Source organism: Aulonocara sp. 'chitande type north' Nkhata Bay, linkage group LG22, assembly GCF_057382095.1.
Source record: "Aulonocara sp. 'chitande type north' Nkhata Bay isolate Kocher_YH1m ecotype deep benthic linkage group LG22, A_spYH_male_GT1.1, whole genome shotgun sequence".
Lineage (NCBI taxonomy): Eukaryota > Metazoa > Chordata > Actinopteri > Cichliformes > Cichlidae > Aulonocara > Aulonocara sp. 'chitande type north' Nkhata Bay.
This window is the reverse complement of record NC_141364.1, coordinates 17377203-17404255: the sequence shown is the minus strand read 5'-3', so window position 1 is coordinate 17404255 and position 27053 is coordinate 17377203. Positions and strand designations below refer to the sequence as shown.

The window sequence follows — 27053 nt, the reverse complement described above, 5'->3', positions numbered from 1 at the left end:
GCAAATCCACTTTTTTTTAACCTAATGTGTTCTGTTATAAATGTGTGTTTTATCGTGGATTGACGTTTGTGGATGTTTCACCTGTTGAGCTAGAAAGCACGCCTGCTTTACTCTGAATTGTAAAGTATACATGGTTGCAGTTTTAGACGTTTCTTAAGCCCCTAGTGTATTAGATTGGTATTATACAAACTTCCGACTGCTGCAACGTTGAGTTTGCCCTTACTATTATTATTTATTTTTTATATTCATTCACATTATCAGAATATAACACGAGATTGTAAGACACACATGGAATATATTTGTGTTTTTTGTTCAATTTTGTAAGAATTTGTACTGAAAAATATCCTTTTCATATCATTAAGGATGCCAGCTGTGCATATGAAGTGCAGAGAACAACAGAAGTACATATGTTTTGAAGGCCAACTGACCTACTGATCGTTTTTGGATTGCGGTGAGTAAAAAAACATTAAGGTTTTCAGCGTGTTTCGTAGTGTGAATCAGTCAAGCTTTGATGATGATGTTATAATAGCTGCTATACCAAATGTTTAGGTTTATTTTGTTCAGTTTATTTAATTTCACTTTTTTTTTTGCTTGTTCTGGTGTTTATTTCAAATGTGTAATGCAATTGTATTATGTTCACAGTTGCCAAGGAGTTCAACATCCCAAACATATGGCTTCTCTAAGATACTTGATCCAACTGTGAAGGATATGAAAATCCCGGAGAGGGATGGAGTTAAGGTTCCCCCGTATGACCCAGTACATGGAACTTGGTCTTCACTGCCTGTTTGGTTTTGTAGAGACTTCCTTATGTGATGGATGTTAAACAGTCTTGCATTCTAAGCTCATTGCAGTACTTCAATACATGTGAAAATTTCTCTGTTGATATTATGCATGATGTCTTGGAGGGAGTGGCACAATATGAAATGAAACTGATTACGTTACATGATCAGTATACAACATCAAAGGAAGTGGGCAGGAGAATTAAGAGCTTTAACTATGGCTACATGGAACAAAACAACAAACCACCTACAGTGAAGTTGGGAGAGGACTCAATCGACTTGGGGTTAAACGCCATCCAGTCCTGGTGTTTACTTCGGAATCTACCACTAATCTTTAGAGACATAGTTTGTCCAAATGGTCAGCACTGGTATTTGCTACTGCTGTTGCTTCAAATAGTGAATATTGTATTTTCACCAGTGTTATCAAAAGGCATCAGTATTTTCTTGAAACACCTGATCGCCGAACACCACAGGTTATTCAAACGTTTGTTTCCATACAAGAAGCTGTGTGTCTCAATGAGCATTCGAATGGTTTTCAAATTCTGTGCACAAGAGACGGACCTCATGTAATTTATGTCAAAGAGCTTTTCTGCTGTAAAGCATTTGATTTACAACAAGCAGTTACAGTTTTTGTATTGTACCATACTGTTTCCTCCGAATAATAAAGGTGGCTGTTAAAATAAAAATATTTTTTTCTGATTTATTTATTGCACCTTTAAAACCTTGCAGTGAATGATTATAATGCAGTTACATAGTGAAATAAAATGATTTTTTCTTCTATTTATAATACCATTCAGAGTACAATTCTGTTCTATTTAGAATAAAATTAGTTTTTATTTTATTTTAAACTAAACCAAGTAAATTATCAAGGAGTAAATTTTAAGGAAGAGTAAATTTTACTCCATTTAGACTGGGATCAAATGCTGTCTTTTTTAGAGTAAAATTTTATTCAATTTGAGTCAGATGTACTCAGTGAAATTTACTGTGCATGGATACTTCTGACACTGTGGATTAGAGCAAATTCAAAATAAATTCAATTTTGTGCACCCAGCTCTTGTCTATTAAAGTCATTAAAGATGTGTGCTGTGGAATCATTACACCCTAAAAACAAATACTTCAAAGAAATCTTTAAAGCCCAGCATTACTATGATATTCATACCCATGATGAGAGGATGTGAACTGCAAAAAGTACTGTAAGGTCTTGCTGTGCTTACAGGTATTTAACTGTAAAGGACAAGCATACCTTAAGAAAAAAAAAAAATCAAATCAGGGCTTACTGCAGCTGTGTATGCTTCTCTACCCCCGCCCCCCGTTTAGATGATTGGTGCAGGTGTTCTAACCAGATGTTTGCCTGAAAAATGTTGTCTTAAATGAGGTGTTACGCGCTGATTACTAAAAGCAGTCGCCTCTTTTAGTTGTAAAACACGCTTTTCACGTAGTTCCCACACGTTTCCACACAAATGAAAACATTTAGATGTCTTATGTCCACACCACATTTCTGTTTTTCTTTGAGCCTCGGAGGCTGATCGAGAGGGCTCAGGTCTCGTTTTGCCAGTTCTTGATGCACTCAGGGATACGCGAGTGGTCGGCATGGCAACAGAGGAGTCAGGTGCACTGGCACGTGTGCGATATTGATATATGTACAGACAATGATGCATATTTAAAAAGCAGATGGTCGAGTCTAATTTGCTGCATGCAGAGAAATCCTAATCACGCAGGAACAGTCTCCAGCCCCACGGTGTAAAATCTGCTCGTTAAACGCAGTCTTACGTAAAGCTGGAGAAAGTGTGTGCGCAGATTGTGCGCAACAATTTGCGCCAAAACTCTCCATATCGACGAGGGGCGTTTAAATGCGCTCGTGAGGAGGGGGGCGTGTGGGGTGTGTGAAGGGTTTCGCGTGGGGGAGGGGAACCTCTGAGCATCACTCTTGTGAGTGTGTGTGGATGGCGTGGGCTTCTCCTCTCCGTCTCCAAACCGCGCAGCAGCAGCAGCACCACCACCACCACCATCGTCACCACTCGGCTCACAGCGACAGCCTCGTACGCATCACCATCCTCATCCTCCTCCTTCTCATTCTTCATCACCACCATCTCCAAGCTGAAGAGGGACCCTGGCATCGTAGGATTTAAGGTGAGGTGAAATTAATTAGCGTTTAGTGGCTGATGGCGCTGATTCTTTCCCCTCTCCCTCTTCTTTTCTTTCTTTTTATGTTTGCATTAAAACATGAAGAGAGGGGGGCGATGGGTGTGTTTGCTTCACACGGCAATTAGGATCGATTTTGTGAATCGAGACTTGGCCCTATAATCTAATCCAAGTCGTGACAAGCCGATGGCAGTGTGATTTCTAAGAATGGGGGCATATGTCAGGACGCAAGCGAAGAGACAATCGGCTGGTTTCTGTAACAGATTTATAGTTATAATCCATCCGCATTTGTAGGGCTGTACAAATTGGCCCTTTTGGCGACAAGGCCCTTTTTACGGCTTATTATAAATGAAGACATTTACGACCGCACCGAAGGCTTAAATTTGGCCATGTTTAATCCGAGGCATGTATCCACATTGTGAAATATACAAATCGTGAAAGCAGGACAGCACAGTACAGATCTGACAGGCTGACACTGTTGGGAACAGGCCCGTGAGAGGAGAATATCAGGGCTGCAGGAGCGATTTTGGGGATCTCTTTTGACTGTCGTTGAAGCCATGTTATCAGGTGTCCAGATTATCACCACAAAGGAGGCTGGCTGAAATCTCCCTTTAACAACCCTGCAGGAGATGCTGATGACTATCTGCCCTGCGTGGTCTTGCAATGAAGTGATAAACAGCTGCTGACTTATTGCTCACTGGTTTTGGAATGAGGGAATTAAAATAAATAAATAAATGAATAATAAAGAGCTTTAGAGAGCAGTAAGCAATACAAAGACATCCTCCTCATCCTCAGGCCTTCCTCTTCCCTCCAGTGACAGGCCTGTGTGTTGCAGGCTGTGTGAGCTGTAGAGAGGCTGTCAAGTTGACAGCAGTGAGGAAATGTGAGACGAAAGTGGCCTCGAAGCTTTTGTTTGCGTCAGACAAGTCTTAGCATTGACTCTTTGGTTTCTTAATGGAAAAAACACAGAAAGAAGTACCTGTTGCATCTATCTATCTATCTATCTATCTATCTATCTATCTATCTATCTATCTATCTATCTATCTATCTATCTATCTATCTATCTATCTATCTATCTATCTATCTATCTATCTATCTATCTATCTATCTATCTATCTATCTATCTATCTATCTATCTATCTATCTATCTATCTATCTATCTATCTATCCAGACTTTATCTACACAGACTGTTAGTTTTTCAGGGGTCTCATCTATAATCCTCATAACCTTACTATTTTATAAGTGTCCTCTTGTGTGAAGTTAATGTGGATTTTGTTTTGTTTTTTTTAGCACCAAGCAAATCTTTTAAAATCTTCCCATAGGCATCTTAGTTAGTTCTTTGATCTCTCTATCTCTCGGCAGGCATTAGACCCGATGCTGTGCAATGATGTGATTATAAAGAGGTATTGATGACACTCAGTGTCCCGAGAAAAGGTCAAACCAAGTAAAAACATCTGCGCAGGTCCAGCACGGTTGCAAAAAAGCCTCACAATAAAGTGAAGCATTTTTGTGATTTTGTTGCTTGATTTCAGTGTGTTGGTCATACTGACATACAGGCACGCATGCTTGTTTTTAAAGTGCATAGAGATTATGGGCTGTGAATGCGCCCATCCAGGATATTATTAGGTTAGAGTCATACAGTTTAGCCTGGCTGACCAGGCCTGGTAGGGTTCCTTTGATCAGTGCCAGTAAATCTGTTTGTCATGCTGACATTGATGGATCTGCTGCCTTCTGATGGGAAATCATCTTCTGAATGAAATTTAGAAAAAACAAATCAACAGTGTGTGATTATAACATCCAGGACAGATGCTACAGATGCTGGCATAAACATAAATGTTTTTTTCTTTGTTTTCCCACTAATTAATGGTAATCTTGAGCTGATTCGCTTATCAAGGTTAAAGCTCCATTTACAGCTTTCTTTTTGCCACCTACTACGATTTCTGACTCTGTCCTTGGTGATAAGTAACGACGACTGAATGCCATAGATGAAAATAGCTCAGAGCATTCACAGACTGTATACGAAAGATACGCATTCTGGTCTGAAAAGGGAAGACTTGAACCTGCGTGCTTTCTAGTGGCCAGCAGGGGGCGAATCTCATTACAAAAATAATCCAAAATTGCATTTAAGTTTGTTTACTGAACTTTTGCTCTCAGTTAACGTTTTCCTAATAAGTCTCAGTCTCTAACTCGATATCTGGCTAAATCCAACATGGTGTACTTTTTCTAAAATGTTTTCCACATTACAGTCAAAATGAACAATAATCCAGTGAATGCTTTAAGGTGGACCTAACTTTAAATTTTTAACCCGCAGTGAATTTTGAATCAGTCAATCAAGAGTCACAAAACGGTCATCACAGCAGGTAGCGCAGCATTTTTAATGCTTGATGCCCTTCGTAATGCCAGTATTGAACCAGTGACCTTTCACTTGCCAAGCAGATGTGTAAAACATTACACAACCACCACTGATGACGCAAAGCAGCTGTTCCTCAACAGTTCATACAATATCATTGAAACCTTGAGTTAAAGGTAAAAGTCTTCACTTGTGTTGGTGTTACTAATATATTATTATAATAATGTTGGTCAAGGATCAACACTGAAGCTGACCAATCACGTGGCTTGAGCATTCAGCTAGCATTAACTAAGAAATTAGCATTAACTAAGATGTTAGCATTAGCTAAGAAATTAGCTAATGCTAATAAAAACTATTACCAAGAAACCAAAAGGAGTGACCTAAATTTGGCAACAGCAAATATAGCTTTCTAATATATTTACTATCTACTGTATAAAGTAATGACAAAAACACTTAAGATGCTTAACAACTGCTTCAGAAGAGAGTTTTATATAAACAAGAACGCTTTTAATATAGCTAACGTGTCAACTGCGACATTGATCCTAAACCAACTTTAATATGATGATGCAGGAAAAATATCAACATGGGTGATCCAATACACCCACATCTTGACTGTTTGGTTTACATCACCCGTGCTGGACTGTAAAAGCAACAATATATATTTTTTATGTGTAAATGTCCATAAACTTATGGACCTAACTGCACAAGTGAAGAAGATGTTCAAAATGCTCGGTTCATTGCTTTACAGCGAGACGTCATTACTCAAGTAATTTAAACCCCCTGGTTTTGCTTCTGGTTCTGATTACTTGTGTGAACGCAATCATTCAAGAATTATTATTATTATTATTGCTATTATTATAAAACAGTTATATACAGCTTGGTTAATCGTTTGCATTCATTTGCAGTAACTTGCAAAGATTTACAGAGATATTTTTAATTAAATAAAAGCTGTTACTCTTTGCTGTAAGAGTTTTACGCTTTTATATGCGTCACACAGTTTGGGTTTCTGTAGCTGACGAACATGTAAACTATGCCTCAAACCAAAAATCTACCATTGCCATAGTTTAATGATATTTATATTTCACTGGTTTAGTTCAGAAGTATTAAAATAAATGTAAATATACCAGTATTTGATGAAGTACATGATGTGTACTGTACAACTGACAAACACTTACTGCTCCGTGAGGCCTGTTATTACCTGTCAGACCTCATTTTGGGAGAAAGTGACATCACACTGATGTCTCATCACCGTCTGTCCGTGCTTTCGCTGCGCCATAAATTAAAAGTGACAAGTGGTTTTATTGCACAGTGTAGCGTCTCCCTGCAGAAGCATACGGACCACCTGAACCGAACCTTTAAAATTGTTCTTTAAACAGCACGTTTTCCAAAAAGCAACGTGACACTGTGGCAAAGAATAAAATAGATATCAGTTTTATAGCTTGTTTTTCCTCAATTTCAAGCTTGGTCTGTTTTATCACACGGCTTCCATCCAATCTGCATGTTTTCCTTTTTTTCAAATAAAGAACATTTAGAGATTATATGATTTCAGGTTTTTTCTACAATAGTGTCAGATCCATTTGAGCCATAGTCACACAGAGCAGCTCTTCAGCATACGATGAGGCATTTAGGACATTTGTGCACCAAGAACAATCAATTAGATTCACTGTTTTCAAGGCCTGATGTTTAACCCTGTAATTATTGCTCAGGCCTGTCTGTGACTCAGCAGAGGACGCACACTGAGTGAATATGGAGAGGCAACAGGTGTAGTCTGGATGGGAACCATTACAGGCTGGTTAGATGGTATAAGTGGATAAAAGAAAAGAGAAGCAGTTTAAAGATAAAAACATGACAGGCAGAGATGGATTATGAAACTCAGATGTAAAACACAACGCCGCATCAACAGCAGTTTTTCATTACAGTTTGTGGAAACATTCAAAACTGTTAAAATGAAAAAGGTTAAAAGGTTGTGATTGTGACAATTTATTAAGTGCAATGCAAAATCAAATAAAAAAGAAAGAATTATTAGAATTCTGATACTTTGATCTTGTTTAATGTTTCACGCTGCCTCTTCCGCTTTAACTCTAGACTATAGAAAAACTTGCAGTTTCTGAAGCTGTGAGATGAGTTTTTGCCGTCATCGTCTTGGTGATGAAATGTGATGAGAATGGGACGGGTCTGACTGCGAAACTGCAAGCTCATTGGCTTCAGTCGTATAATATTCTTGTACATATCAACACTATATTAGGTACAACTTGCTAGCACTTGGTTGGTCTGTTTTTTACTTCAAATCTGCCTTAATTCCTCAGAGCCTTTTTTGTCCATATTGACGTGACAATAACACACAGTTGCTGCAGATTTGTCGGCACACATCATGCTGAGAATCTCCTGTTCAACCACATCCCAAAGGTGCTCTGCTGGATTGAGATCTGGTGACTGTGGAGGCCATTTGAGTACAGTGAACTTGCTGAGATGATTTGAGCTCTGTGACAGGGTGTGCCAGTCATAAAGGGATAGACCTGGTCAGCAACAATCCTCAGGTTGGCTATGGTATTTAAACAAAGCCCAGTTGGCAAAAAATGTGCCATGAACCATTACATCACCAGTAGCCTGAACCATTAATGCAAGGCAGAATGGAGCCATGTTTTTGTGTTATTTATTCCAAATTCTAACTCTACCATTTAAATGTTGCTGCAGAAATCCAGACTCTGAAACTACAATTCACACAGGCTCATTCAAAGTTTCCCGGTCTAACTTTGAATGAGCCTGTGTGAATTGTAGTGTGCAGGTCTTAGCTGACAGCAGTCGCACCCAGTGTGGTCTTCTGCCGCTGTAGGTCATCAGCATAAAGGTTTGAAGTGTGATTGGAACGAGTGGTTATTCGAGTTATTGTTGCCTTCCTATCAGCTTGAAGCAGTCTGGCCATTCTACTCTGATCACTCACGTCAGAAAGGCAGTTTTACCTGTTTTCTTTTTGAGACCATCATCAGTAAACCCTAGAGATGGTCGTGTGAGAAAATCCCAGCAGGTCAGCAGATTTTTAAATACTCAGAACAGCCCGTCTGTCACCAACAACCATGCCATATTCAGAGGCACTTAAATCATCTTTCTTCCTCAATCTGATGCTCAGTTTGAACTTTAGCAGGCCATCTTGTCTTGATTTGATTTCACCATCTTGATTTGAATTGCCGCAGGTGTACCTAAAAAGTCTAACGAGGGTCAAGCGACACATTTAACTTCTGTAGGGCCTCTCTAAAACGTTCATGTTACTGGACTGCGCCCTGTTAGAATTTAATGTTGAGCTGAGTGAGCCAGTCTCTCTAGAGTTTGTGTTTTTTGTGTCTTTTTGTGGCATCTTTGAATTCATTACACGTCATTTTTTGTTTCTTTCTTGTCACTTAAGCAGACTTGGCTCTGGGTCTACAGGAAACATAAATAGATGCACTGGAAGTATCCGATGAGTCCCTTGCTAACAAAAGCATCTTTCCATTAAAGATGTTTTTGTTACCAAGCCTGACTTGTTATTTTAACCAATGTAAATTCTCGCTTTTGTTGCAGACAGCTTCAACCTGTAACCAGTCAAGCAAATTGGGAGTCAGCTCTGAGGTGTCCTGATCAAACTGAAGCCACAGCACGTACAGGTGGCCTCTCAAGCTAAACCTTTGACTTGTTGTGCGTCTTCTGTACTTCTTTAACATGGAGGACGGCTACCAAAACCGGACTGCCTTCATAAAAGGAGCCAAAGACATTGCCAAAGAAGTCAAGCGGCAAGCTGCCAAGAAAGTGGGTCGCTCAGTTGATCGAGTGAGCGATGAGTACAGCAAGCGCTCCTACAGCCGCTTTGAAGAGGACGATGACGATAACTACCCCATGCAGGGAAGTCAGGATGGAGGCTACTACCGTGGAGACAGCCAGGCAGCGAACGACGATGAGGGCGGCCACAGTGACTCCACAGAGGGTCACGATGAGGATGACGAGATCTATGAGGGAGAGTACCAAGGAATTCCCAGGGCTGATTCAGGAAAAGGTAGCCTTGCTGGGGGTCCAGGATCGGTGGGAGCCGGAGCTCAGCAGTTCAGAGATATCGGCATGTCCGAGGCTGAGAGGAGGAAGGACCAAGAGGAGCTGGCCCAACAGTACGAGACCATTTTGCAAGAATGTGGCCACGGGAAGTTCCAGTGGAGCCTGTACTTCGTCCTGGGCCTCGCACTCATGGCTGATGGCGTGGAGATCTTTGTGGTCGGGTTTGTGCTCCCCAGCGCTGAGAAGGATATGTGTCTGTCTGAACCCAACAAAAGCATGCTAGGTAGGACTCTGCTCCTTCTGTTGCAAATGTTTAGCAGGCTTATTATGAGTTTTATACATGACAGTGCTGTTAATAATCTACACATTAGTCCCCGTCAACAAACCTTGGCTGTGTATCCAAGGCTTGCTACAACTCATTCCTCTGTGGCATGATCTTTACTTCTCAGCCAAGAACTATTTAAAAAACTAAATGAGTCACACTGTTGCAGCATACTTGAAATACTCACCAGAGCGTGAGATGTGTATCAACTCTGGGGAAAAATCTTTTTTTGTTTGTTTGTTTTTAAAAATGACTGGTCTTCATTTTTTTAAGGACAAACATTTACACACACAAGTGAGGCAGTAACAGGTTCCTGCCAATGGTTTCATGCCACCAGACTGATTTAGATAATGTTGTGTAATGATGCAAAAAAGAAACACAGCAATGCAGCAGCAAAGAAGCGAGAGAGAGGCAGAGCGCTCGGTGGATGCAGCAACGTCTATGTTAAACATTTCATAAAAAACATTTTGTTTTATGTTTTAGTTTTTAATAAATATTCCAAAGAATAGTTTTAACAACAATGAGCTCTTCAAAGATACAATGAGTGACTGAAACTAGCCTCTTTAACATACACTGCACCACTCCAAAGAAGTTGGGATGCTGTTTGAAATGTAAATGAAAACTGAATGCAATAATTTGCAAATCTCATAAACTCACATTTTATTCACAACAGAGCTGAGAAAACATTGAACATTAGGAAAATGAGGAGTCCACTTGGCTGATTTTTGGAAGTTAAATGTCCCGTTTTTGTCTCAGATAGGGTTCTAGCTGCTCAGCAGTCGTGGGTCGTCTTTCTCGCAATTTTTCTTTCCTGATCCACCAAATGTTTGGTGTTGGGGAAAGGTCTGGACTTTATGGCAGGTCACTTTAGCACACAGACCCTTCTACTATGAATCAATGCTGTTGAAATAGATGCAGCGTGCTGTTTAAGATTATATTATACTGCTCTAAAGCAGCGGTCCCCAACCCCCGGGCCTCGGACCGGTACCGGTCCGTGAGTCGTTTGGTACCGGGCCGCGAGAGTTGAGGCTCAGGTGTGAAATGTGTGGTTTTCAGGGTATTTATTGGTTTTCAGCGTTATTTTGTTATCGTTTTTAATCGTTAACTCGGTTTTCCTGGGTCTTTTCACGTGTGTTATGAATAAATCTTCTTTTTTTCGGTACCGGTACTAGTTTTGATTTTGTTGTATTTATCCGCGACACCTTAAAGGCCGGTCCGTGAAAATATTGTCGGGCATAAACCGGTCCGTGGCGCAAAAAAGGTTGGAGACCGCTGCTCTAAAACATGCAGAATAGAGGAATCCATGTTTTTATGTATTTTATTTCACTGTTTTCTACTTTGTTTCAGTTTATTTTAAATTATTTTAGCTTAAAGTTGATGGTTGAGTCTTTGGGTCATGTTCACGTATGGCTTCTTCTTTACACAACAGTTTAAATCTGCATTTGTGGATGGCGCAGTGAACTGTGTTCACAGACAATGATTCCTGAGCCCATGCATTGTTTCTGCCTGAGCACCTGAAGCATCCTGCATCATTTTCAGCCTCTAAATCGTTTGATATATTTGGTACTATACATGATGAGGTATTTAAATTCTTAGCAATTTTACATTTAGGAACAATATTCTGAACCTGAGAAACTCTGCCTCTTGTCTTAAACCCAATCATGTTACTGACCGGCAGCCAATTATCCTAACTAGCTATTCAGTTTTTATCTTCATTTTATACCGCATCCAACCTTTTGGGGAGTTGGGGTCGTGTATGAAAGATGTTCATACGCACCATGACATCACCCACCGGGTTGGTCAGTTTAAAGTGTGGTGTTTAGCATCATAACTGCCACTATCTTGATTCTTTGGAGATCAAATGACCATATTTGGATGGTCTTTTAGAACAATTACCCACTAGAGTCATATAATTTTAAAGATAAATGCATTAAAATGGCCCCAAAGGCATCATCAGCACAAACATGGTTAAGAGGTTTTCAGTCACTCAGATTACAGTCATGAAACAGTGGTTAAATCTTTTATCAGGAAGTCTGTGGGGATTAACACGCTTTTACAGCCAGCTTCACACTGGCACTTCTATGTTTTCTTCTTTTCTCAGCCTTTCCCTCAGAAGGGAAACAAAAGAAATGTGCATGTTTATCATCAAACTATCAATCTGATTTGAGATATAGTAGAGTTATCATGAGCTGGCAAGTCTTTGTAGTCTGACAATTGAATTTCCTTTGCTCTCTCTGCAGGTCTTATTGTATATTTTGGGATGATGGTTGGCGCTTTCCTATGGGGAGCTCTGGCTGACCGGATAGGCCGTCGGCAGTCTCTTCTCATCTCTCTCTCTATCAACAGTATCTTCTCCTTCTTCTCCTCCTTTGTCCAGGGTTACAGCACCTTTCTGTTTTGCCGCCTCCTCTCGGGTGTTGGGTAATTAAAATAATTATAATAACAAAAATACTTCTGTTGTTTCTGCCCGTGCCATTTAGTTGACTTAAAAAAAAAATCATCATTTCATTTATTGAGGGGCAATAATCTGCCCAAACCTACCCGGACCATCTTTGTTAAATGATGAATTCAAAGTCTCTCGTCTACACAGTCCTCATTTATAAGGTGCTTCACAAACCCAAACATTACAAGCTAACAGCAGTTGCTGCTAAAGAGGCAGACAGGGAAAGTGGAAAGCAAATCTGTGGTTTAAAAATTAAACTCCTTCTTGCAGACAGGAGCAGCTCAAAAGTGTTCCCCTTAAACAGAGTTTTAGATTTAGTCCCCTTCTTCCCACTGAGTTATCGGTTCTGTCACTAGCTAGCTAACATAAACTAAGTCTATTAGCCACAACCAACCAACCACGGTAGACATGTTCTCAAAACTTTAGGCACTTATTTCTTTAGTCCAGCTTCACAGACAGAGTTACAGCTAAGTCTGTATTTGAGAGCAGAAAAAAAAAAGTTGCAAAACTCCTGTCTGATATAAGCGACAGGTTCGGTTTTAGAGGGTTAACCTGAACCTGTCTGACAAAGTGTAGTTCAAAGATCTCAAAAAGGGACACATTATGTGATACGATCTAAAGAAACAGCTTAGAAGCAAAGTCACTGACCTTTATCGGCCTAGAGCAATTTCTAAGGCTTTGGGACTCCAGTAAAACGTGGTGATAGCCATTTCAACAAATGGAGAAAACTTGCCCAGGTGACCAAAATTGGCCTATCAAGAGCACATTGATGACTCATCCAGGAGGTCCCAGAATAACAAATGCAGACCTGCAAGCTTCACTCGCCTCAGTTAAGGTCGGAGATCATGATTTAACAACCAGAAAGAGACTGGGCAAAAATGGCATGTATGGGAGCATCTCCAAGGAACTCTACAAGCTGAACGTTTTGGAAGGTTTGAGTCCCATTAGATCTGACATAAAACTAAAACAGCATTTCATAAAAAGAACGTCATACTAACTGTCAAACACGGTGGTGATAGTGTGATGATCTGGGGCTGCTTTGTTGCTTCAGGGCAACTTATGGAACCATGAATTTTTCTCTCTACCAGAAAATCCTAAAGGAGAATGTCCAGCTATAACTTCGTACCTGAAGCTCAAGCATCAACGACCTGAAACATACCAGCAAGTCCACCTCTGATGTGCTAAAAAATAAATGAATAAGAGTGGGACAAAATTCTTCCACAGTGATGTGAAAGTGCCATCCTCGCTGCGAAGGATGGCACAGGCAGTTCTTAGGTTTAGGGGGTAATTACTTTTTCACTGCACAGTGTGCCATAACTGCAGTATTAGTCCCTTCCCTTTTGAAACTTTTAATTTTTATCCGGCTGCACAAATGTAATTTTAACAGTGAAATCGCACGAGCACAAAATGATTTTGATGATTCATTTAGTTTTTACAACGTGTAGCAAAGTGTTCAAACAGAGTTTCTCAAGTTTAGCGAACTGGCAAATTGAAAGCCTGACATCGTTTCCATTTGGGCTCAAACCAGTCGTTTTCCCGCTGAGCTCCTGTGAGTTTGTTTTGCACCATGGTGATGATAATCACACAAGCACAGAGACATTTAATGCACTGGTTGTGTTAAAGCTTTAGTGGCTAAATGAAACAGCAATTGCTGCACATTCAAGGTCTGAGAGAGCCACGAGTTGGAAAGTTTCGCAAACAGTTGCTCTACTTTTAAAAACAATAACATAAGTATGTTGCTTGACTCTTGATATGATACAGAAGAAAGAGCCCATCTATTCAAACACACATATACATATCAAAAATAGTATCACTGATACAAACACTTCACCTCTAGGCTCAGTTGTGTTCTGAATTTTGCAGAATCGGTGGTTCGATTCCCATCGTCTTCTCGTACTACTCTGAATTTCTGTCCCAAGAGAAGCGTGGCGAGCACCTCAGCTGGCTCTGCATGTTCTGGATGATTGGAGGAATATACGCATCTGCAATGGCCTGGGCTATAATCCCACATTATGGTGAGTACAGTGATCAGAGCAAAGAAAACAGATAGTTATGGATCCTTACTTTCTCTGCCCAGGCTGACTGATCATCATCAAATGCCTATGAGATACAAATAAAGCTCTCTAAATATTATATTACAATCTCTTTATTTTACAATTATTATTATGCATGTACGTATGAACAATCCCACCAAGATGTTAATATTTTTGGAGATTTGTCAGTCAGTTGAAAAGCTCGAGGGTAAAACGTAAGCTGACTTTGTTTGCTAGAAAGTGATCTGCCCAGAAACCGTGCACTGAGGGTGACCTCTGACCTCTAAATTCTGTTTGAGAACATGCTTCATAGTGAGTTTTAAAAACATGTTATTTTCACTGCACTGAAGGTTAACTATTTGGAAATGTGTGCTCACTTCTTTGTGTTGGCTTGCTTTTTCCTTTCAGGATGGAGTTTCCAGATGGGCTCGGCGTATCAGTTCCATAGCTGGCGCGTGTTTGTGCTAGTGTGCGCTTTTCCGTCAGTTGCAGCCATCGCTGCCCTTAACGCCATGCCAGAGAGCCCACGCTTCTACTTAGAGGTTAGCAGATGTGCTTGTTTAAACAGTTAAGTCTTTGTCTTACAGTAATAGCTGCTGATATGTTTCTCATTATTAAATCCATGCCATCTTTAACAGAATGGCAAACATGACGAAGGCTGGATGGTTCTGAAGCAAGTTCACGACACAAACATGCGAGCAAAGGGATACCCAGAGAGGGTGTTTTCTGTAAGTATCAGTGAGAAAACAGCAATGTAAATCTCTCAGAGCGCTCACAGCAGAGGGAAGTGTGGGAGAGGGAGAACAGACGGGGTCTCTGGTCAGATACCCATTGGCTGCCTGGGGTTACGCCCCTAGTTTGGAGTAAGCTGAACAAAAAGACACACTGACTTTGGATCAGAGCCGATGACTTGTGCAAAGGAAACTTGCTGCTATGTGATGCAATGAAAACCACAGAGTATATAAAGGACTGATGCAACCACTATGACATCACCCACTGGTTTGTGGCCTCAAATTTAACCGGTGCAGAAGATGTATTAACACAGGTTTGTTTGTCACATGACATCATGCACACATTGCTCAAGAGTTGCCTGCCATGTTGGATGTGATACACCCTCTGGTTGCTATGGAAATGTGAAATACCCAGCTGGTCAGCAGTGGTTCCTGGAGGTTGCTACCTCTTGCTGGGTGAAATCAGTTTAAATGAAGATGCTGCACCGAACACCTCTCAGGAATTGTCTTGGTAACAGGTTGTTTACCTGTAGCTTTTCATGTTTGTCTGCAAATACTTGCAGACTACTAGCTTAGCTATGGTACAACTTGATAATGAGCAATGCAGAAAGGACATGGAGAAGGTTTACATCAGGGCTACAGCCAACAAGTTTTATGAGGCGCTACTTTTACTTTGAATACTTTTACTTTGAATAGCTACTTTTACTTTGAATAGCTGGCTTGTGTTGCACATTTCTCAGTTTAACTGCAGATGGGTCATTAGGACATTAGGACATGATGTAGATAAGTTCAAAGTATTTTATGTAGAAAGCTGTAAATGTAAACTTGGCCATTTCTGAAATGTGGATTTAAGGCAGTGGTTCCCAAAGTAGGGGCACGCCTCCTGGGGGGGAGGGGGATAGCATGTTAGTAAAGGGGGGCGCAGAGCCATTGCAGGGGGGTGGCGAGTTATGAATAAAATAAATAAATAAATTAAAGAATGCTTGGACACTGCTAGCATAATGGACAGGTTTCTTGACCGGGATCCCACACAAACACAGAGCAGAGGATGAACCATCGCCAAATATGCTTGCAAACCAACTTCCTTCCGAGCTAAAGACTAGAAAATATGATGAAGCATATCTTGCCTTTGGCTTCACCTGCACAACGGCGGTGCAAAGGTAGGTACCCCCAAAAGAATTTGTTTCCCCCGCTTCGGGAGCACGTGCTGGGATCACGGACAAACAGTATCCCACATTCTTGATTTTAAGTTCACAAACACTTCTTATAATGAAATTTTGGCGATTTTAGCTCTTTATACAGTAAATTTACAGTGGGATACAAATAATAACAAACAAACAAACATTATCACAGTTTTTAAACCCATTTTGCACAGAGAGACATTTTTTTGAAAAATGTATTGATACCAGTGTTGAATATTTTTAAACAGTAAAATAAAAAAAACAACTATACGTAAAATAATTACACCATAAAGATAGTTTGTTTCGTGGTTTATTTTATTGTGGGGTGTGGAATAAACTGCAATCAAGTTTGAAAACAAAATATGGGTGTGGTTGGAGGGGGCACGCGTTGTTCTAAGGGAACGGGAGTGAGCCTCTAGTGGCTATTTGAGGAACTGCAGTATTTGGTTTCAGTTGATGCTTGATGGACAAAACTTTACATTATTACAAGTATTTTGAACTGCTTGTAAATCATCTTCGAGATAAGCTCCAAGGATTTGCTTCTTTACTTCCTGTTGAGATAAAACCTATTAAAATCGACCCACAAATCATACAAATGTGTGATTTCCCACAATATGTATTCGGGTTAAACAAGTCATGAGAACAGGAACAGAATAAATACATTGTTGTAACAGCTCCCAGTCCATTTAAAGATGCTTTACCCATTACAGAGATGTTCATCAGGCTTATGATTAACAGTAAACATTATTACAGTCAATGTCTTTGTAATATCTGGTGGTGACTTTCAGAGCCTCTTTTTCAGAAAGTCTCTTGCAGTAGTTACATTATTTTTGAGCCAAAGTCATCTCTAATTTGACTTTTGTGACTTTGGTCCAAGGTCACCACAATCAAAACTGTGAAGCAGATGGATGAGCTGGTGGACGTTGGCACCGACACGCCTGCTTGGCAGCGCTACAGACTGAAGATTATGAGCCTCTCCCAACAGGTGAGTAAAGTTAATTAAAAAATACAGTTTACATACATTTTGTCCAGCCTACAAATGTTGTTCTTCTAAACTGGTTGTTTTTTTTTTGAGTAACCAGGAAATTTGGTATTTTGGATTTTGTGAGCAAAAGCAGTAACTAAAGGGCCAAGCTTTAACAGTGTGAAATAAAAAAGGCCCCCTCTGGCACCCACCCAAGATCACAGCTTCCTCAAAATTACAGTTATTTTCAAGAGTGCTGAAGCTGAGGTGTTTTACAACTCAGGGCTGGCATTAAAACGCCTCAGTGGATGAAAGCAATGTGCAAGCACAGGTGGAAGTAAATCCAAGTGTAGCTAAAATATTATGTCTTTTCCTTTAGTTTGTCTTTGATTTTTTTTGAGTATATTAAAGGGATAATAAGCTACTTGCTTGAGCATTTATTGACCTGTCCGCCTGCAAAGTTTCTCCCAAATTCAAGTTCTGTGATAACACTCGGCACACAAAGATGATGCATTTTTGAGGTATTGTGTGGATTTTTTGGCTTTGATGTGTTTAAACTTCAGCAGCATGTTGTTGCACTGGGCTTTTATGCTCTGGGCAAAAAAATCCTTCACCAGGCTGTTTGCCTGATTTGAATTTGCACGCAGCCTACGTTCTCCTACGCACACACACGCCTACGCGCTGCTGCTTAATGCCTGCTTAATGCCCACTACAAGAAAAAGTTTGAACAATGAGAGAGTTGAAGCAGCGTTTTCTTGTTTTATGTGGAAGCCGCTGTCATGTTGCTTTCAGCTTTTTTGTTCATGAGCTTTGCTCTTGTGTTTCTCCGTGTTCACTTGTTGCAGATACGGAATAACATCCTTGCCTGCTTCAGGCCAGAATATAAACGGACGACCTTCATGCTCATGGCTGTTTGGTTTTCTATGTCGTTCAGGTAATCTAAAAAAAAGAAAACCTCCTTGCTGTCTACTGTTTCTCGTGCTCCGTTTGGGGCTTATTTAATCTCTCTTGACTCCCACAACTTTCCAGCTACTACGGTCTAACCGTGTGGTTTCCGGACATGATCAAGTACATCCAGAAGCAGGAATATGAATCGCGCACGAAGACCTTCACTAAGGAGCGAGTGGAGCACGTCACGTTTAACTTCACCTTGGAAAACCAAGTGCATCGCCAAGGATACTACTTCAACGACAAGTAATTTTTGTTTCAGGGCAACATTAATTACTTTAATGCCAAAGTAGAGAATATTGTTTTTTAAAATATGCAATAAAAAAATGTTCCTGATCACAGATTCCTTAACCTGAAGATGAAGTCCATGGTTTTTGAAGACTCCGTGTTTGAAGAGTGCTACTTTGAGGACATCACATCCACGCACACCTTCTTTAGAAACTGCACCTTCATTGCCAGCTTGTTTTATAACACAGGTAAATATGACTCCTCGTGTGCAGGAGCACTAATGAACATTATAAACTTGCTTTCCATGGCTTTCCATAGGTACGTAGCAGATCATGCACTATATGGCCACATCTCTTAATCTGTGAATTCAGGTGCTTTTAGTCTTGTTGCCACCGGTGTGTAAAATTAAGCAAAGCAAAGTGGAAGCATTTAGGAGGTGGTATGAAGTTATAGTGTGGGGTCATCGAGCGCTGAGACACAGAGTGCTTAAAAGTCATTAACATCAGCACCAAATCTGTTCACCAGGAGCTTCATGGCGTGGCTCACCATGGTCGGGCAGCCTCTATCTATCTATCTATCTATCTATCTATCTATCTATCTATCTATCTATCTATCTATCTATCTATCTATCTATCTATCTATCTATCTATCTATCTATCTATCTATCTATCTATCTATCTATCTATCTATCTATCTATCTATCTATCTATCTATCTATCTATCTATCTATCTATCTATCTATCTATCTATCTAACAAATCCTCAAATGTGAGATTCTCTGTTCATTTAGCTGATGGTTTCACCTGACAGATAAATTATGTGAGAAATGCTTACATTTCATCTTAAAGTCAAAACAAAAGGCATGACACGGTGCGAGTGATCGGGCTGTCTGTACAACAGCACCCTGTCAGGAAGAATAAAACAGATGTAAGAATGTGCTGAATGGCTGATCAGAACCAGAAATTCCCCGTGTGCGGAGACCAAATCGTTTAAAAAGCAACTGAGCCGCGTGTGGTTTGGATTTCCGATTGTGCTTTAAATCAGCACGTCACATTCAGACCTGGGAAACGTGAGAAACTAAAGAGAAACGGTTCCTCTGCTAGCATACTGCGGCTATCCGTCTCAAGCTGTGGCAGATTTATTCAGCTTCAGTTCTTCTGCAGCTTTTACGGCAGCTGTAGCTTTCTCCCCGATGAAGCCAGCAACGCATTCTTTTATGTTTGTGTCATTTGTGCATCTAAAATTTTACGATCGTTCAGCACTTTTATTGCAGACTCCGTTTAATGAAACTGTTATTGATTAAGAAGCCTGTCAGAACTAATCCCCTTTATCTTCTACAGAAATGTCTCCTGACCTTTGCTGTCGTTTTTGTGACGATGGGAGATGCTGTCCTGGATGCTGCTTTCGTGTTTTGCCCCTATTAAAAACAGATGCTTGTGTGGTGGCTGCTGTAATGTTCTGGCTTCTTTTGCTAAGGGATTATTTAATCCCCTCCTTCCCAGTTTGAGGAAAACTGATCTTTTATTTGGTTTGGATTGGGTCAGACATTCTTCGGGACGTGGCGTAAATCTTTTATATTTTTTATGCTCTAAACAAAAAGTTAAGGTTGTATCTTTTACTTAGCTTTTCTTCTTTAAATCAGAGGAGAAACATGCAGAGGAGTTTCTTTCAGCTGAGGAGAGCTTCTTTACCCAGTGGAAATCACAGATGTTCACAAATTTATGAAGTTATTTAATCATTTTCAATTTTTTTCCCCTCCTTTTATGCCTTCAGATTTATTCAAATACAGACTCGTCAACTGCAAACTGGTCAACAGCACGTTTCTCCACAACAAGGAGGGCTGCATGCTCGACTTCAGCGACGACTTCAACAATGCCTACATGATCTACTTTGTCAACTTTCTCGGCACCCTGGCGGTGTTGCCTGGCAACATCGTCTCGGCTCTATTAATGGATAAAATTGGGCGGTTAAGGATGCTGGGTAGGTTAGTCTAATCTGGGTGGAGGATTCAGTTATGAGTGCAGAGGCGACTCGGTTTAACGTAACTACTGCTCCCTCTTTTTACATAGCCGGGTCCAGCGTCATATCATGTGTCAGCTGCTTCTTCCTGATGTTTGGAAACACCGAGTCGGGGATGATCGCCCTCTTATGTCTATTTGGTGGCATCAGCATCGCCTCGTGGAATGCCCTGGATGTGATAACAGTGGAGCTCTACCCCTCGGATAAAAGGTAACACGAGAGCAGATGTTTCTACTACTGCTGAGGTTTCTGTTTTCTGACAGAGTAATACTGTCTGTCTGGTTGCACTTTCACTCATTTTGTGTTGTTATAAATGCCGTCCAAAAGTGTCATTTCAGGGTTGTTATCCCTTAAGAATTTGAATTTTTATTTGTAGTTTCTTTTCTGGAGAGAGAAGGATCTTTATGGAGGTGGACTCGTTTCTGCTGAGTGATACCAGAATTTTTACCAACAAATCTGCTGTGGATGGCAAAAGTTTGAGACGCCACATCAGTGTTGTTTCTCAGTCACCCAGCTCACGCCTTGAGCCTTGAGAGCTTGAAAAAGAAGGCAGCTAGACTTCTTTAGGTTTGCAAGGATGTTTCCCCTCCCATCCAAGAGGCTTCTTCAGTTCTAAGAAACAGTGCTGAGTCCAGGTCTTTGAAGGGGCTTGTCCTCTTTGGAAGTGATACTGAGGGTTGTTGACCCACTGAACGTATGGGTCATCACATGAGCCAAGGTGTGAAAAAAGGTGTGGGTCTTTACAATCATTGAGGATTTAAGGGTCAAAGCACTCTTAACCCTCAAGGTGAGGTCACCCAAGGCAAAGTGTGAGTAAGGTTTGAGATCTATAAAGGCCACTTAAATCCCCCTTAAGGACCTTTGGGAATCACTTTTAAAAGCACTCACTCGAGTTGAATCTGAATTGGCTGTTTATTAAAAATATTGAATTGGCATATTTTTTATGAAGCGAAAAGCAAATCAAACATAGTAAAAAAAAGTAAATTAAATGCTTCTAAGACCACCATATTAACCCAAATGCGCATTTATTCAAGGTCTTTAACAATATGTTTTCTTTTAACATCCATCCTCTGCCCTGGGTCCTGGTTGTGGATTTGGAGGTACCAGTTCTCATTCCTGCCGCTTCACATTTTGCTACAAACCGAGCCACTGCATGCTGGAGGCCACCCCTTGATGAAGCCAGATAAACCACTTCATATGCAGGGATTGGAGAGATGATTCTGGGGCCGCAAAACTGGAAACCCTCATCCGCTTGGCTTCACTTAGAAATTATGTCAATAAAATTTATTAGCAGAATCGGTGTTGGCCAGTCCTCCTCTAGAGGCTCTTCATGTCATGTCCTGGTGGGATTCATATAAAAGTGTAGCTGTGTGTGAGAAAGAGGAAAGTTTTTTTTCACTTTGATTATCTTAAATATGGCCGTAATAGGTCAAATATGAAGCAGTGAGTGATAAATACTGTTAAAAACCCTCCTTACCGTGTGTGTGCGTTCTTGTCTGTGTGTCCCTCTCTTCTTGTCTCCAGGACCACAGCGTTCGGCTTCCTGAACGCCCTCTGTAAACTGGCGGCCGTGCTGGGGATCAGCATCTTCCAGTCATTTGTGGGCATCACCAAGGCCATACCCATCCTATTTGCGGCCGGCGCCCTCGCCGCCGGCAGTTTCCTTGCCACAAAGTTGCCCGAAACGAGAGGCCAAGTGTTGCAGTAAAGCCGACGACCAGCAGAGGGCAGCAGAGTCCAGCTGGCGTGTTTAACAACTAACAACATCCCTGAGAGCTTCAGCTCTGCTGTCACATACCAACAAAAACAGACTGCCATCCCCATTGTAAGCCCAGAATCCTTTGAAATGTGGATTGCATCATTCAAAGAGGAGAACACACAGAGGTAGAAAAAGATGATGTTATATTTATGATCACTTAATTTCCGCTGCTTTGTCAGGTATTCAAAATATTCAGAAAAAGAATCAGATATCTTATGGAAGAGCCACTCTTAGAGGGTGATAATGTGCTCCCACAGATGCTCAGTGACACAGAACGATCACACGATGAGAGGAAACTGATTTAAAAAAGCCATTTCTGAAGGAACGAGAATGATTTAGTCAGTGTATGTGGTGAGTTTTCCGTTTTTCTTTCTCGTCTGTCCTCGACCTCAGTGACTGGCGTCCAGTGCCTCTGTTTAATGTGCTGTGACGTTACTGGAACAGTTCAGTTTACATTTGCATCCAGACTGTTGCTCATAGACTTGCTTGCAAAAGTTCTCAAAATGAATTTCAGGGTGAACATATTTTCTGTTAAAAAACAAAAAAAACTTTCCCGTGACCCTCGATCACTGCCTCCTACTGAAGCCTGACCTGCTGACCGCTGTTATTCTCTACCAAATATTGTTAAAACATTCCAGTGAGGCTGCTGTTACTCAGACACAGAGAGCCGAGGTGCTTTTTCTCTCCCTGAGTAATTCCAGTTCTCTGCTCAGAGCCTCGAAATGCAGGCAGGCGAAGACGCATTTCACAGGATTCTCTGTTGTAAATGGGAATAGTTTGATCCAGTTCCTCTGTGTTTGGTGTCAAAGCTGATGTTTTCCCTCCGTGTCGTGTGTCAGTTTGATGATGTTTTCGAGGAACGTCTGTGGGACGGATTTTGGTCAAGTGCTAAACTGTGAGAGCAGATACTTGTGGTATTTGCCTAAATTAGTGGTGTGTGTATGTGTGTGTGTGCGCATGTTTTTGTTTGTACTCTGATTTATTCATTTACATCTCTGTGTTTCATGCAAATGACAGTGTCATTTGCGTCAGTGGGAATTTTACTTGTCCGGCAGCGGTTTGAATAAGCAGTGTGGCCACACATTATCAAGGTACCTTAGAGGTGTAACTATTGTAAAAACTAGCCTGAAATCTCCACGTAAACACCCACAGTATCCTGCCACAAAAGCATCTTCTCAGTGCCCTTGCTAATGCCTGTAAAAGGTGTAATGTTTAAGGCTTGTTCAGATAACTAATAAACAGCACAATGTTTGTGCGGTACTTTCGGCGGCTACCTTGTTTCCCACACCAGATGGATCTGCACGTTTGATCTGGCACAGATTTTACACCGGATGCTGAGGCTGGGTTTGTGTCTCCTCCGGGTCTCAAGGACAAGGACGGGAATCAACATTGTAGTAATAATTTCAGTTTTCTTTATTTTTTCTTCATGATCCCTTCAGGATAAAGCAATCAGGCCTGCGGTAAAATCAATTATATCTCCATTATTATTATCTTATTCATCCGCTCTAAAGGAAAAGCAACATATGAACCAAAACCCTGGCTTTTAAGAATTTAGATCCCTGTTATCCTTATTGTACATGTAGTGTAGTTCACCTCCAATCCATATGAGAATTAGTCAGAACATAAGTTATCTGATTGAATGGGAAAGCTAATTCTTGAAGTCGAAACAACGAAAGGAGACTGATTTAGTTCTTTTGTTTGCTGTATTTTTTTTGTTGGGGATCAAAACACGCAAACAAAGCAGTCTTCATTTACCCAAGAAAAACTGCATCACAAGCACAAATCAAATGGGAAAAGAAGCTGTTAAAAAAGTGAACAATTAGACAGTGTGGCAAGAGAAACAAGAATATAATTTTATTTTAAGGGCTCCTGATCAGACATTCCTTCACTGCGTCCATTCCCGCTGGGAAAAGATGAAAATTTGTAACTCATTTTTATTTCTTTCGTCTTTAAGGGTACGCAGGCTCTTAGTTTACATGTAAAAACCTGCTGTGACCTCATCTCAAGAATCAGAATCACCCTTAAAGCGAAGCTGATTGTGTACACCTTCATTCTGTAAACATATGACAGTATTTTGTGTACTATTTGTGTGCTGACAATCAGTGAGAGAGTGTGACATTTTGACCGAAAAACGTCCTCTGGATTGTGTGTATGTGTGTGTTAGTGCTGTTATCAGCCCCCTCTATAGTAAACAAATACCCTTGTTCACTTATGGTAGCTTAGCTTAGCAAAAAGGCCTGGACATGATGGGGAACAGCTACACTGGCTTTGCTGTTTCTCCTGTTAAACTAAGCTAAGCTAAGCTAAGCTAAGCTAACTGCCTGCCAGCTGTAGCTTCATATTCAGCATATAAAGACATGAGAACATTATCTTCTCACTAAAGAATGCAAATGATACTATCTCTAAAACCTATTTCTTTGAAATCTTTCTTCAAATCTACATGCTGAGGATCATACCTGAGGGGTGTACTACAAGGTCAGGGCGAGATTAGCACATTAGCAAGCTACGTCAAGCTAAAAGTCATCAGTTTGTCATAATGATCTGATAACATTTATGATTGGAGTAGGGAGGACACTCATAGGTATCATTTTGTGCAGAAGAAGAGCTGTACCTGTAAAACCCCCATTTTTATGTTTATGAGTGCACAAAGACCATGAAGCGGAAAGCCCAGCTTACCAGAGAAAGTTGATAACCTCCATTATGATACACATTATCTCCAGCTGGGGCTTAAGCCAAAGAAAGCCTGGCTATGTTTAACTTCCTTTGTAGTACACCCCTCCGTTGTTTGCTGTTTGTGTACAAAGATGTATGTGTTTAATGAACAGATTTGTCCCATCTTGTTCCTGTTGGAAAGACTGTTTGGATGTATGTGTGTCTGTGTGCGTCTGCTGACTAAATCGTCTGTCACATATTTTTCTACTTTTTTCTGTTGCAATTCTGTTTTCATCCCTGTGATGATTACAGCTCAGTTGGGGACCACGGAATACATTTACACTATGAAAAGAAAAAAAAAGACCTATATATGCAGTGTAGAAATCAGTGTGTCGTTCTTCATAACAGACTTGGGTGCTCTTTTGCTGACACAGCCTTTGAAACAAGTCCCTTGAAAGGCAGCCAGAAATAACACACAGTCTGCTCCTCAGTTTTAGAAACACGCAGAAAAGGGAAAAAAAGAGAAAGGGATCGCATCTTAAATTCATAAAGACGGCTTCACCCCCTAAACCTTCTGTATTCAAACGACTGTGACGCATGTTCGTTATCGTATTGTCTGACTTTCTTGGACGTCCTGTATGCCAGCTGTTTTTGTCCAAAGCAAGAACTAGTGTTTTCATTGTCGTATGATGACATAGATTTGTTGCTTGCAGTGATTGTTCTTAATCAAAGTGGGGTGAAAACTGGTGAAACTCGAGTATGTGTTCTGAAAGTGAGTTAGTGGTGACTGTGCTCCTTGTTTACCTTGGAACCAGGTAACCTTTTTTGTTTTTATTATATATATATGTGAATATACATGCTTGAATTTCTGAGGAGGTTGCTTGTGATCTTGAAGATAAGCTTTGGCTGGAAAGGGAAGGACACTTTCAATGTGAAGTGCATGAAAAGTGTAATTTGACATAAACTTGTTTATGTGAGTCTGTATTAAAGGGGGAGGTTTAAGTAATCAAGTCAAACTCAAAAGGACCACGGGTTTGAACTCATCAAAAGAGCGCCCTCTGTCAACTTGAAGCTCCTGTCCAAACTGTAAAAGTTTACGGATTAATGTTGCTACGTGTAGAATTTCATTCTATATAAATATAAATAAATATATATATATATACATGTATAAACTATAAAAAGAGTTGCTGATTTGAGTTTTATCCATAAAGGAAGGCAGAGATATTGGGTGCGGTCAAAATAAAGCAAACACCAGCCTGATACGACTTCCCCTTAATGACGGCAGTCTTTTAAAAAGTGTGGGAGAAACACCTCCCGCATCTGCAGAGAACTGCAAGGATCCATCACTGTAGTTGGAGCGATGGTGTTTCTGTTTGCTTTCTTTAGTTTGACTCTGAGCTGTTTTATTATCTGATAAAAAGTTCTACTCTAAATGTGAGTTCAATTCAAGATTCAGTGTACTGTGTGTAGAAACTGTAGATGTTTGTATGTGCAAGTATGCAAATTGTGAAACAAAAAGATTACGGAAACAGTTCCAAAAAAAGTTTGGTATGACACAAAACTTTATTGTGTGTTGTCTTTGTGTTTTGTAAATCAAGACTGAACATCTTGGTAAATTCAGTATTTATTACTTCTGGATATTGAGAATATTTTAGTGATGCTGAAAAGGTGCTGTATTTATTTTATGTGAGAGTTGTCCATTATGCTGGGTTTTGCACTTTTGTGCTATTTATCCAGTTCTTTGAATAAAATCATAATGGAAATAAAACTTGAAGAAAACCAGTGTCCTGTACTCCATTTCACACCATCAGATAATTTTCACTTCATTTAGACGTTTCTCTTTGTACTTTCAATGTACAGTCCTGTGCTGAGTCTTGAGTCACCCCTTGCTTCTCTGTATTTTGCTGGAAAAGTGGGAAATGGGATTTATTGAAATGTGCAAACATGCATTTAAGTACAGTAAAAACAAGGGCAATCCATGATTGTGTTCCACTGTGCGTTTTTCTATCCAGGTATGGATAGTCACTGTCAATCAGACACTTTACAGATGACGTAAATTCCATCAAATTTGACTAGATCTCCAAAACCTTTGACGGAAACCACGACAGTGTTTCATAGCTGGCTGTATACACACACTGTCATATACAGTGACGACCTCGGCACATATTGATTTAAACCTAAAGAATTTCCTCTTTCGTTTCAGTTCTTGTGTAATGTGGCATGCCCCAGCCTTTTCTCCCCATTTCCCTTCCTTAAGAATGGCTTCTTCACAGCCACCCTTCTATGGACACCATTTCTGATGAGGCTTCAGTGAACATAGATGGAGCATCTCTCAGGCGTGTCCGGTATTAGACGTGGTTTTCAGATATTGTTCATCTGTGGTTGATAGGGCTCAAGACCACTTTAAAAACAATGTCTCCTAAGAAGCAAAATATAGTGAAATAAGATTTTAAAATCACATCTTGATGTTTTCATTATTGTA

General features: G+C 40.4%; 1 protein-coding gene across 3 annotated transcripts; it reads left to right on the top strand.

The window, feature by feature from the left end:
- The first annotated feature begins 2700 nt into the window (after positions 1 to 2700).
- Positions 2701 to 26564, top strand: LOC147303952 (synaptic vesicle glycoprotein 2A-like). 3 transcript variants are annotated; one of them, XM_086279468.1, is made up of 13 exons: positions 2701 to 2909; positions 8832 to 9575; positions 11855 to 12035; positions 13921 to 14072; positions 14499 to 14632; positions 14729 to 14818; positions 16880 to 16987; positions 17812 to 17900; positions 17996 to 18160; positions 18257 to 18390; positions 19915 to 20121; positions 20211 to 20370; positions 21685 to 26564. In XM_086279468.1, exons 2-13 carry the CDS (start codon positions 8966 to 8968, stop codon positions 21866 to 21868), a joined length of 2214 nt encoding a protein of 737 aa, XP_086135594.1. In that variant the 5' UTR covers positions 2701 to 2909; positions 8832 to 8965; the 3' UTR covers positions 21869 to 26564. The 3 variants fall into 3 exon arrangements, with proteins under 3 accessions (XP_086135594.1, XP_086135593.1, XP_086135596.1); XM_086279467.1 differs by having other exon boundaries at positions 8828 to 9575; positions 21685 to 26563; XM_086279470.1 differs by lacking the exon at positions 2701 to 2909 and adding an exon at positions 5375 to 5448 and having other exon boundaries at positions 8828 to 9575.
- Positions 26565 to 27053: the final 489 nt, after the last annotated feature.